Consider the following 12159-nt stretch of genomic DNA (forward strand, 5'->3'; position numbering starts at 1 on the left):
TTGTAAGAAATGTTATCTTTGTACTTACTGTTCGTGCCTGTCACTTGGGAACGGCCCCAATCTGCCAGTAAATGTTATCAAACCTGTCAGGAAATTTTACAATGAAGCATGCATAACGCTACAAACAAAATTTATTGTTACATTTGAATAGACTTCTCTGAGAGACCATGGAGTGCAGTCTGTTTTGATGATTATGTATTAATGTAAAATATTTCCCACTTCCTGGTATTAAACACACGTTATCTTCTAGTTCTCATGATACATTTATTTATTTACATTCACCAAAAAAAACACACTGCATTTAAAAAAAAAAACAACAAAGGCTCAAAAATCATAAAATACAAATTTATTTCCGTTTTCTGAAAACCTTTCCTAGACGAAAAGTACAAATCTTGACATGATTAAAATGGTTTAGTCACCGAGCTGAAGTGGACTGTACAAGCAACAAAGACCTTCATAAACACTGTACACAATGCAAAAATAAATGCAAATAAGTACAAAATATGACACTAACTGAACTGGCAGTGATCAGTCAAAACTCTCCAGTGGGAATGTGTCACGGTGCAGCTCACAGCCCCATCACAGAGGGAAACACAGCAGCACCTGTTGAACAAGGAGAGTGCTTTCAATTCACTCAAACAGACTCTGATAACGAAGTCGTCCCATCTAAACTCATTATGTCATTAACATCAGCCTGTGTGTAATTCAGTGTTATGTCGTACTTTTTGGGCTACCTTGACCATCTCCTGTGTCCGAGTCTGGGACTTTCCAGTCCAGCTGGCGGCCTTTTTCGTAGAGTCCCTTCAGGACCTTCCTCACTTCGTCGTTCCCGCCTCCACGACTCAGCTCCAGGTACTTCCTGTACAGCTGCAGAGCGGTGCGGGCGTCCTCTATGCTGTCGTGGGTTTCCCCCTGGATGTTGAGGTCTGGGAGCCGCACAAAGAAAAGGATCATCAGGAATGACTAATCATAATGATACAGCAGCAGCATTTCAACCGTTAAGCAGGGATCAACACCTCAACGCTTTAGTGCCAAAACACAAACACAGACATCGAAATTATTAATGGAGACATTTGAGAAAGTAGACAGACCTCAATAGTAACTTTAAAATAAATAAATAAGTAGTTTGAACACCTGCAAATCAACTCGATAGGTCTCCACCAACTCCTGAGGGAAATATCTGACTCTTTAGCTGCTAAATGCTCCATCATGTTCACCAGTTAGTTACTAACTGTGCCTGTCTGCTTGGTGATGAGCAGGTAGTGTACAGTGAGTTTTAAGAGCTTTTTCTCTGAAAACAGCTTCCTGCTGCTGCCGAAAACAACGCTGTGAGAGTGAACCAAAACAGTAACGTTGCAGGCCGTAAACAATGGGCTGAAAGATACTTCAATGCTCCGTCGAGCTGAACTGAAGTCGGGAGATGATTCTCTGTAGATTTGTCACTATGAGCCACCCCTTTCAAATTACACGTAGTCAACTGATCTGTTGTTAATAGAAAAATATTGATTATAGCCGCCTTAACTTACCTAGAAAGTACCAGGCGAGAAATCTCAGAGAAATCATCCTCTTGCGGGGTAAATGAAACAGGTAGACAGTGTCGATGACTTGGTCTTTTAGAACCTTAAAAACAGCAAAGAAACAGACTCACCACTGCTGAAAGAGAAACTCTGTATAGAGGTGACTGCTGTTCACCCTGCAGTGCTTTTAACTGTGCACTGCCATGCACTGCACAGTCAACTGTAATCCTAAAATATCCATTGCAAAACAAATCTGACTTTAGGTTGTGAAATAACATACCAATAAATTAATAACCCGAAAGTCCTTCTGTAAACCGTGTCCAACAAAGCGAACTCCCGTGTCGATAAGGAAGCGCAGCTTCAAGTAAGTGGACTTCAGTGTGGTCAAATGCTTTGAAGAAATCTTTGCATCCAGGTCTCCTGGTTTGATGCCAGAATATTGTGTCAAATAGTCGACCACCTGGAAGAACACACATTCAGAAGTGTTGGGGGTGTACACATTAGCAGCTGTTTCACAGGATTAAGTTTAAAAAAGCACCGTACCTCTTCAAGGTTAATATTTGACTTTGCAGCCTACATCATATCTAATTAATAAAGACTTTTCTATCAAGTACTCTGCCTGGCTACATACAAACTACACAAACAAGGGACAAGTGATCAATCATCATGATCTAAGCACAATAAAAGAAGATTAGGAAATGTTCCCTTGACGCTCATTGTTTGCAACACAGTTCAACCTCTCTCTGCTCATTTCTCTCTGCCATGAATGATGTGCTGCTCATTTCAGGACTTTCCAGAAGTGCTTGAACTTACTTGTAACTCCTGCTTTCTCCTATTTTGCCTCATAAAGCGTATTATCCCGTGTGTGAGTGTATTATCAACACTAACAAAAGGACACAGTTTACTGACAATGAAGGCAACATGATATAGGTAGTGATCAGAAAAAGTGTCATTTCTGCATAATAGTTTATTCAAGTGTATCCTGTTTTCACAACATTCAAAACTTCCTTTCAAAGTAATGTTAATGATTTAGGCCATCTTGGTGTTTTGCACTCTGCAGTCTCTCACCTGCTCCTGAGTAGAGATGTAGTCATCGATGAAGGGCACCCCCTCGTTGGGCCCCTGACCCCTCACACAGGTGATCCTGGCCACAGACATCTGACTGGGCTTGATGGTCGACTTAGTGCCGTCACTGCGAAGTTCTGCCTCTTCCTGCAAACACACACAGTCATGAGTTTATTTAAAGTATATTATCACAACAAGATGACCATACAGTAAACATTACATATAATAAATAATATTTCTCTTTTTTTAGAATTTCAGTATGTCCAAGTTTTTCCTTGCCAGTGAGAGAGAAGTTAGTTTTTAGTTCTGTTATGAAAGAAGTCACTCACTCATCTCCTGACAGGATAAATTTGTCAAATTCTACCAAGTCTATTTTTTTTTTTATAATTGCCTCCCTCAACTGCACTGCTCATTTATTGGTCTTGAGAAGCTTTGTAACACAAATTTGGGCCAAGCTAGCTGCATGGAAAGCTGAGAACAATAAAACAGAATAATTATAAGCTATAGAATTTAACAAAGTGATCAACATTAGTCAAATATTATTAAAAAGGAAATAGTAATATTCTTTTTTTCATACTTAGTTTCACATTTTAAGATGCTGAATAATGGTATCATTAGTCAACTGTTGGCAGCTTTGGTTCAAAAGTATTGTAGTATTCTGTCACTTTTCTTGTGTATAACCGAGCGCAGCACCATGAATGCCTTCTAGAGAAAACGTTTATCTCTATTGTCCTGATTTGTAAGTTTTATCGCAACTCACCCCTTTCTGTTATGGCAGGCTTTTCACTCCACCTTCGAGCGTGGCCATTTGTAACAGCTATAAACACTTCTGCTTTTAGACGTGGATGGATGACACGTTGTACAAACTAGTTTGTTTTAAGCATACCCCGGCTGATATGATATGTCTCTGGAGGCTTCATTCACACTTGTAACCGGGTTACAGTTGGCTTTCTCCGGGGAGCAAATTTTTTAAACATGTAAATGCGAAACCCGATTTCTGTAATAAGCGTGGGGGATTAGAGTAACCTGGTTTCCCCAGCTAGATGTCTTCTGGAGAGTGCTGATTTCTCTGCCATGTATATGAGTAACCGGGTTTCTAACTGGCTTTTTACAAGTATGCATGTGCATGACCAAGACTTCAAAGAGTACTCCACTGATTTAGCATTGTACTCATTGTCGAACTCAATGGACAGTTTAAAAAGAGATCAAAATCGATGCAGTAGATCGAGTCTTTTTTAGACCGCACATTCTTCTTCTTTGTCGCCTACATTACCCACAATCCAACTCCACCGCCAACAGTTAAGCTAGTAGCGGCTAACTCCACACCCCCAGATGTTTTTTCATTTTCATACTTGTAGTCTTCAGCACCAACTGACACTGACTCAAGTGACATCACTTGAGCCAATGTAATCAGACTTCACGCAGCTCCCTCTGGAGCCACAAAAGGCTTAATACAGCTTCTTTCACATATGTAGCAGAACTTCTGCTGAACATCAGGAAGCAGCATCTTCTAATACAGTTCAAGTAAGCAAGCCATGAATCTAAAATCGGGGGTAGGGGAGAAATCTGACGGCTAAATGTACACGCGGCTTTACAGTAACCAGGTTACTACAGTGCATGTAAATATGCTGTGTGACAGAGTGAGGTAAACAGACAGTGGCATTATAATCCAGTCTCACCTGGTTGAGTGTGACAAACTCAGCGTCCAGCCCCACCAAGTCACCAGCCTGCGGCATCTCACTGACCATGAGGGGGATGAAAGTGGCGTGACTCTTCCTCTGCTTCCGAGCCAACGAGGCCTCTGTCAGCAGCACACTAGCATCTATGGGATTTTTAACTGAGACAAACAGCAAAGCATGAGCAGGTAAATGAACTGAACACAAACCTACAAGTAAAATCTCCAGATTTAATGTCCTAAGACTTACTGCGGAGGTCGTATTTGGTGTGGTAGTTCCTCTTGGCGTAATACAGAATGGCTGGTACTTTCCAGCTCACATCAAACTGAGCAGCTTCAGTCTTTGACAAACAAAAAAAAAACTTTTACATGACTGCAAACATGACATTTCATTAGCATAAATTAAATACAGTCAAATATTTACCTTGTCAATTGGCTCAATTAAGAAATCATTGAAGAGGTACCACTGCTGGTGTGTGACTCCCTGAAATAAACCTCACTTTAAATGTCAGTTTTCAAACGAATCAATGTGGCCCAGCATAAAACGTCAACTACACTTTGTCTGAACTCTCTCACACTGCATCTTCCAATCAAATTTTCCACACACCTCTTTTCTTTGATGGTAGGTTTCCCCCACTTTGATGTGTGCAACCAAGTTTCCACCTGTGCGAACGTCCAGGACATGAGGCACTGTGACCACCAAGTCATAGAGAGAAGCGCCCTCCACCTCTTCAGCAGCACTTAACTGATCAAAGACGATGTAACGAGTCATAAGTTGCATGTAAATCTTTATACTTGCGATGAAAACCCAGTTAATAATCATGCAGTCAGCGAGTGAAAATAAAGAATCAAAATCAGTGTTTTAATCTAGAAATCAGCTGAAAATCTTTCTCCCTCACCTCCTCTCCTTCGGGCCAGCTGCTGATCTCCAGTCCCTGACTTTTGCTGATGGACATTTTGAGAGTGACAGGGATCCAGACGTGTCGCAGATCCTCCGCCCGTGTGTCAAAGGTTAAGCCCTCCATGCTGCACTCCTCCCCACTACAAGGTTGTACAGTAAGGTGAAAGTGAAGTTGCAAGTGGTGTTGAGACACATTCAAATGAATTCAAATGGTGTTGTTTGTAGAGCTGAAACGATTAATTAATAGACAGAAAATTTATTGGAAACTAAATGAATAATCTATTAATTGTTTAAATCAATTTTTGCCAACCATATGATAGTTCCAGTTTCTCAAATGTAAAGATTTACTGCTCTTTTCTCTGTTTATTTAATTTTTGGACTGTTGTTTGAACAAAAGTCATTTGAAGATGTCTGGGAAATTATTATGGGCATTTTTTTATTATTATTTTCTGATGTTTTATAGACTAAACGATTCATCTTTTAATCAAAAACATTAATCAATTATGGAAATAAACGACAATGCAACCCTATTTATTTGGTATTAAAAGGGATCTTACTCCAAGCACCACTCAGTGGGCATGGGTGGGGGTTCTTTAGGTTTTGCAGGTTCCATCGCCTCTTTTTGCATGGCCTTATTGAAGGCGTACTGTAAAGAAAAGCCACAGTTACAAAATTAATGTAATCAACAACAGGAAAGTCATTAATTAATTTTCAAAGTGTATTTGAAACTTGCCATGGAAATAAAACCAAAATGAGTGTAATTTACCTCCGCCTGAACCTTCCAGAATTCGGCCTCTTTAGCACTGTTCACCTCGCAGTTGATGACCAGAACATCTGGTAGACATCGAATGTTGCGTGTCTGCACCTACAGAGGCACAACAAAACACTCTCAGAATGCAGAATAGGGTGGAATCAGACTACAAATGTATTGTCTGTTAATCTGAGCTGCTGATATGTCTGAACGGAGACTGTAACTCACTGTGGGTTGATACTTCTCACAGTTTTCACACCACGCCTGAGTGCTCTGCTCCAGACAGATGCTTCTCTTCAAGATCTCAGCAAAGTCATATTCCTTTATTGTTTTTTCTGACGAGTCAAAGCAAAATGATTATATTGTCAACAAATGCAGGACTATTTCACTGGGTTTTATCTGCCCCCGGGTTATCCATACACTAGTCTCTAAGGGCCAGGCTTGAGGTACATGATAACTAAACAAGACTATCCATGCACAGCAGCGTTGGAAGAGTACTATAAACTCACCTTGAGAGTTCTGTTCAGGGTAATGCATGGTGAAGAGCAACGTGAGGGAGGAGCGGACCGTCTCCTTGCCACAGCGACACAGGCTGCTGTTCTCAACTTCACATCCAAACAGTTTTCCGATGGCAGACTCACCAGAGGAACCCAGAGAACTGTATCAAATGTATAATCAACACAACACAAACTTATTAGAAGTTACAACTTCCCTAGACTTGTTTCTGCAAAAGCTTTGTGCCTAGAATACCTCCAGACTCTGTGCTGGGCATGTCAAAAGCTTTGTTCAGGAAATAATTTGGCGAGACACTAACATGGGCACTATTTCTGGTGGCTGCTCTGACCTGCTGCTGGCTCCCCTGTAGGCCTGTGGGCCCTCCTGCTCCTGTGTCTCCTGGTGGAGCTGGGTGAGGATAAAGCGGTTCCAGCTTTGGATTAAGCGGCCGAGTCTGGCCTTTCCTGTTTGCTCGTCTGAGTCTGCGAGGATCAGACCCAGCGCTGAGGCTTCAGGGATGGTACGAAACGCTCTGAGGAAGTTACTGGCCTTGAGAAGAGGAGATAGGAGAGGTTAGGGTGTACAGTTGCAACACACCTCTGCATTGCCACAGGGATCAACCTGCTGTCATTCAGAGAAACAATAACAAATAGCTACCTGACATGGATCTCCTCGTGACAAATCCAACATATGGAAGAGGAAACCGAGCTCACAGGCCAAACAAAACTCCTTCTGGCACAAATGATTCTGCACTAGACACCGGATTGGCTCCAGGAAATATAAAACCTAGTGTGCCAACACAAGGACAGGAGAACAACAATTCTGCTTTTATATAATCTTTCAAAAATAAATTAACTTTCTCTAAAAACTAATTTTAGAAAAACACTCCTAGAAGGAGAAACCTAGTTTCTTACCTGGATCATGCAGTTACAGTAGGCATTAGGGATGTGAGGCTCCAGGCCAGCAAACAAGGTTCTGTTGTAATGTTTGAAGTCAAAATCCTCCAATCCAAGTTTAGAGTATTTAATTGTGACCTGATCAATCACAAAGCAGCAACAGCAAACAAATTATTATAAGATAAAAACAATCAACCGTTCTTTTATTATGAAAACCATAATGAAATATTGTAAGTCCGACCTTTCTGTACTTTTTGGGCACCATGTACAGATGTGGCTCTTCATCACGTCCAATTGGTGATTCAGGGACCTGGTTGTAATTATCATAATCCAGCTCCACATCTTTAATTTTGTAAGGAACCTGAAACCAACGAAGAAAATAGATTTTACATCGTTGAAATCTATGTATGAACGTGACACTGAACACAGCAAAATTTGTTGATTTTCTAAATCTGAATATTGTGGAAATGACACAATACTAAGGCTGTTACCAAAATACACCTTGTAGAAATATGCCCACGTATTGAACTATTTAGTGTTTTGAAGGTCTTTACAAACAACAAAAGGCTGTTGTAATGTAGCATAAGATCTACATTGTATGTTTTGGACATGCCTGGTTCCGAGGGCGGGTTCGAGGATTTGCTGCATAACCAATGAACCCAACAGTTTTCATGGTGCGCAGGATTTCAGGGTCCACAGGAGGAGCTCGTCTGTTGGAAAGAACAATGTTTTTAGATAAAAAATCTTCTTTCTTTTTTTTAAAACGGGGAAACATTAGCCACTAGTCAAATGCTGTAAGTGACATACACTCAATTGCCAGTTTATTAGGTACACCTAGCTTAAACAGCCATGCCCCCTTATACTGAGAGGTGTTTCTAATATTTTGTCCACCCCATTTATATCAATGAGAGTAGACTGGATATTAGAAAAAAACTCTCTTCATGCAATAAAATTCAACATCACCACAAACTACAGCCAAAATGACCGTGAAACCTAATAAACTGGCAACTGAGTGTGTCTACTTTTGGAGACACTCAAAAATGGATAATCATCTGATGGTGCTGTTACATGGTAATCAATCTCCTTGGCAGGGAAAGTGTTTGTTCTTTGGTGTTTCCCCAATGAGTAATGAGAAACTTTTCAGACAGGTTAAAATTTGCTATGTTAGGACCAGCAGTCCACATTCAAACACACATCCACATTCAAATTTCGGCTTAATTAGCCAAATTGCAGTTAAATTACTTTTATCAAATCTGGGCAGCATAAAATGAACATAATAACACATTTCAAGTCAGATTTTATACCCATTAAATGGTAAAAAAATGTAAAATGTGAAGTGTCTCAGTCTGGCGGCTCAAATCTTGTTTGACATAAATTAAAACACTGACAACATTAAATCACTTCGGGGGAGTTAGCCAACCATGCAAAAAAGAGAAATAAATAAGTTCCACATTGTGACTAACATGAGATCATAAGGTGAGACCAAATGACCAACAGGTCAGTTTGATGTTTTGGTTTCCTTATGTAAAGTGGCACCATCAGTTAAAAGATAAAGCTGGTGATATTCTGTATTTCTGCTATTGTCAACAAATCCCATTAAAAGACCGAAACAAACAATGCATTAGTCTGTCTCTCAATACTTTCCAACTTCCCTATCTTGTCTGTGACACTCAGTCCCTTGCCCACTGGTTCCTACTGAAGACGTAAATCTTTAAAAACTGGTCACAAATGTATAGTTTCATTTTTAACAATGGCTAAATAAGTTCCTAAAACAGCTGAGCACTGTAGCTTTTAGCAAACATAACTCAAACAGGAGTAAATAATGTGTTGGGAACTACTTTCAGGCACAGATTTGGTACAATAGTGAGTATTTCCAGCAGAAGGACAGTGTATGTGAGGTTGACTCAAAATAAACTACAGTGTCGATGTTCATCATAATGAACAAACATGCCTACCAGTGCATCAGTGTGGTTCACTGATGTGTTTTTAATAGTTTGTGGACAGTAATGGAGATCTATGGCACAGAGGAATAAACTATATCATCACAGGATACACAGACAATACTTGTTAGTGTTGTTGCCATTAACAGTCATACAGAATTAGCTCAGGTAAAGACATATAATACTTGTGACTGTGTTACCTGGGGCTGGGTGTAGCCAGTGCAGTGGGCCAGTCTGACAGCAGTGGCTCTGTGCTGGTCAGCGGCATGGGGATGAGTGAGAGGGGCAGCAGGTCATGGTTCCAGTCCAGCTGAGGCAGCGTGTCCACAAGGCAAGGGAGCGCAAACTCTGTCTCCCGGGAGTAGTCGTTAAATGAAACCTCTGGCGCATCAGACCACAGGTGTACACATCCCCCAGAGTCCCCGAAAGCTAAGGCCTGTTTGCTGGACGATACGTCAAAACTCATGAGCAACTGGCCCACGGTGTTGACGTGAAAAATGTCCGCCACATTAGCGAGACCAGTGGGCTCACAGAACTGGCACTGACCTGGAGAAAGAGGAGGCGGAACATTATTTCCAAGCTACATGTGCCAGTATTCAGGAAACATTTTCACTCAAATACCTGAGTGACTACGGTGGAAATGGTTCCTAAATACAGGTACATGTAGCCTGGACAATTATTTCCAAGTACCACTATTCAGGAAACACCTCCGCTGTAGTCACTTAGGTATCTGAGTGTGATGCTAAAATGATTGATGTTATTACAATAAAACGCATGTGTCACATTTATTGACCAAACACTACAAACACACTGACTACAGAACTTGCATGAAGGAGACCCCACATATCCCCGGTTGATACCTGTCTGTGAGATGATCGCTAGGCGTGACGTGTAGGTAGGAATGAAGCGCAAGAAGAGGGGGTCCACGTGCACCTGAAGTGGCGTTACAGCTCGCATCATACGGAGGTCATACACCATGAGGAAACGGTCGCATGCCAACCCATTCAATCCTCGGCTGGAGAACCCGCACGCAGCCAGAAGGTTTCCATGTACGTCGAAGTCTGAGAGGCTGCCAGAGAATGCATCAAACTCGTGCTCCATCTTGAAGGTACGCAAGTCCCGAAGGGTTATCTGTTTTAACAGAGGGTGAATGTGTAAATCAGAAAAACATCTTTCACAAACTGATTTAATCAAGACATTCTTACCTTGCCAGAAGTGTGCCCACAGAAGAAGAAACGACTGGTGTGGCGCATTATTGCCATTCCAGGTACTTCAACAGTGAACTGTCAAGTACACATGACAAGAAACAGTAAACAGTCAATCACTTGCTTTTAAGTACATTATTCTTATATCATATGGCAAATTATGTCATGTGTTCCTGTGCTGCATGCATACATAGCTGTGGATATTGATAAACTTAATACCAATGTCTCACCTTTTGAGTTTCTTGAACAGTATTCAAGTCAAATTCAACTGCATAGTTTTGTAATCCGCCCATAAGCAAGGTGTTGTTATCAGTCATGAGGAGACTATGCATATCAGCTCCTTCGTCCATCCTTGAATGCACACATACATTATTAATAATTGCATTCATAAACTTAAATCCATTAATTCAGTGAGAGAATAAATCATGTTACAGCTGCAGTTTGTCTACAATCAATCTCAGCACAAGGACGTTCGCCCCAGTCAATATTCTGTGACACTTACGGGTAATCAAACATAACAAGGCCCCCACGAGTGTGGCATTTGAGGTTACACTTCGAAAGGAACAGGACGCCTGTTTCCAAACTCTGAATGTGTCGGATGTCGTCTGCTGCATGCGCTTGGAAAGAAGAATGGCGGCCCATTGTAGGTCCGAAGAATGAGGTTACATGACCCTAAGGAGAATAATTAAAGGAAAAAGACAAAATGACATGGCTGCAACGTATTTGTGCATTTTCATTCAATTGGAAGGAACCTGCATGTTTCAGAAACAATCTATAATCCATCATAATCAAGGCTCTCACTCTGTGGTTTCCCATCCAGAGCATTTCCTCCTGGTGATCAAAATGTGTTGCAGTGACTGGGATGCCAACTTCTGAGACTGCACTGTGTAGCTCGGAAAACATCCCCTCCATGAGGTGCACCGGCTCGGGGACTCTCACGGCCAGCCCCTCTGGGTCAAGCTCCACACCCTGCAGTAAGTTGGGGTTGAGGTGGGGGTCCATGGAGGGCTCCATCCCACCGTCCAGAGTCCCGTGAAGGCTGGATGGGTACTCACCCATCCCAGCGTCGAGACCGTCAAAGTTCATCATGGGTACAGCTAAATCAACCTGCAGAGGTGTGACAACTACTGTAAATACTAATGTCACTCTAGCCAATAAATATATATATTTATTAAATTTGTTTTTGATAAACCAAACTCAAGTATCGCCCCCATATGTTCAGGCTCACTTTACTGTTAGCTTTGGCTTGGCTAACAGTAGCTAGTCCCTGAAGCTAACGTTATAGCTAACTTCTAGCAAAAGCCACCAAAATCAAAGTTATAGTATTAATTACTGAAATGTGTACGGAAAGCAAAGTTAACGTTTCTTCACTTACAAAGGTAGTGTTTCATTATTGGTATTTGGCAGTTGCATTTTGCGGTTAGCTAATTTAGCTAGCTAACGTTAGCAGCGTCATGAACCAGACAATTTCTACACCCAAAATATCCGCATTACTGAAGAGTGTGTGTCGCTTTGTTACAAAAAAAACCTTGAAATATCAATGTAAAGTGTACACCGACCTATTCTAGGTCTGTAATACGATTTACCGCACAGGAGTCCATGCTCACTTCATTCACAACAATAACACACACAAAATAAAACATTTCCGGAGCAAACAGTGGTGCGTTCACAAACAGCGCTGGCTCTCCAGTGTTCATTTAGAGGGGTCAGTGTT

The 12159-nt window shown here is 41.3% G+C and overlaps 1 protein-coding gene across 5 annotated transcripts; it reads right to left on the reverse strand.

The window, feature by feature from the left end:
• Positions 1-331: 331 nt before the first annotated feature.
• Positions 332-12159, reverse strand: pan2 (poly(A) specific ribonuclease subunit PAN2). 5 transcript variants are annotated; one of them, XM_044212634.1, is made up of 26 exons: positions 12005-12159; positions 11247-11552; positions 10948-11117; positions 10676-10796; positions 10446-10523; positions 10101-10371; positions 9441-9786; positions 7914-8010; positions 7542-7661; positions 7319-7438; positions 7062-7190; positions 6754-6953; positions 6419-6567; positions 6138-6244; positions 5925-6023; positions 5716-5804; positions 5157-5298; positions 4865-5002; positions 4682-4741; positions 4508-4598; positions 4262-4419; positions 2586-2729; positions 1798-1977; positions 1527-1620; positions 735-926; positions 332-603 (listed from the first exon to the last, which is right to left on the reverse strand). In XM_044212634.1, exons 2-26 carry the CDS (start codon positions 11532-11534, stop codon positions 569-571), a joined length of 3618 nt encoding a protein of 1205 aa, XP_044068569.1. In that variant the 5' UTR covers positions 11535-11552; positions 12005-12159; the 3' UTR covers positions 332-568. The 5 variants fall into 5 exon arrangements, with proteins under 5 accessions (XP_044068569.1, XP_044068568.1, XP_044068567.1 ...); XM_044212633.1 differs by having other exon boundaries at positions 723-926; XM_044212632.1 differs by having other exon boundaries at positions 6724-6953.

Source organism: Siniperca chuatsi, linkage group LG10 (assembly GCF_020085105.1).
Source record: "Siniperca chuatsi isolate FFG_IHB_CAS linkage group LG10, ASM2008510v1, whole genome shotgun sequence".
Classification (NCBI taxonomy): Eukaryota; Metazoa; Chordata; class Actinopteri; order Centrarchiformes; family Sinipercidae; genus Siniperca; species Siniperca chuatsi.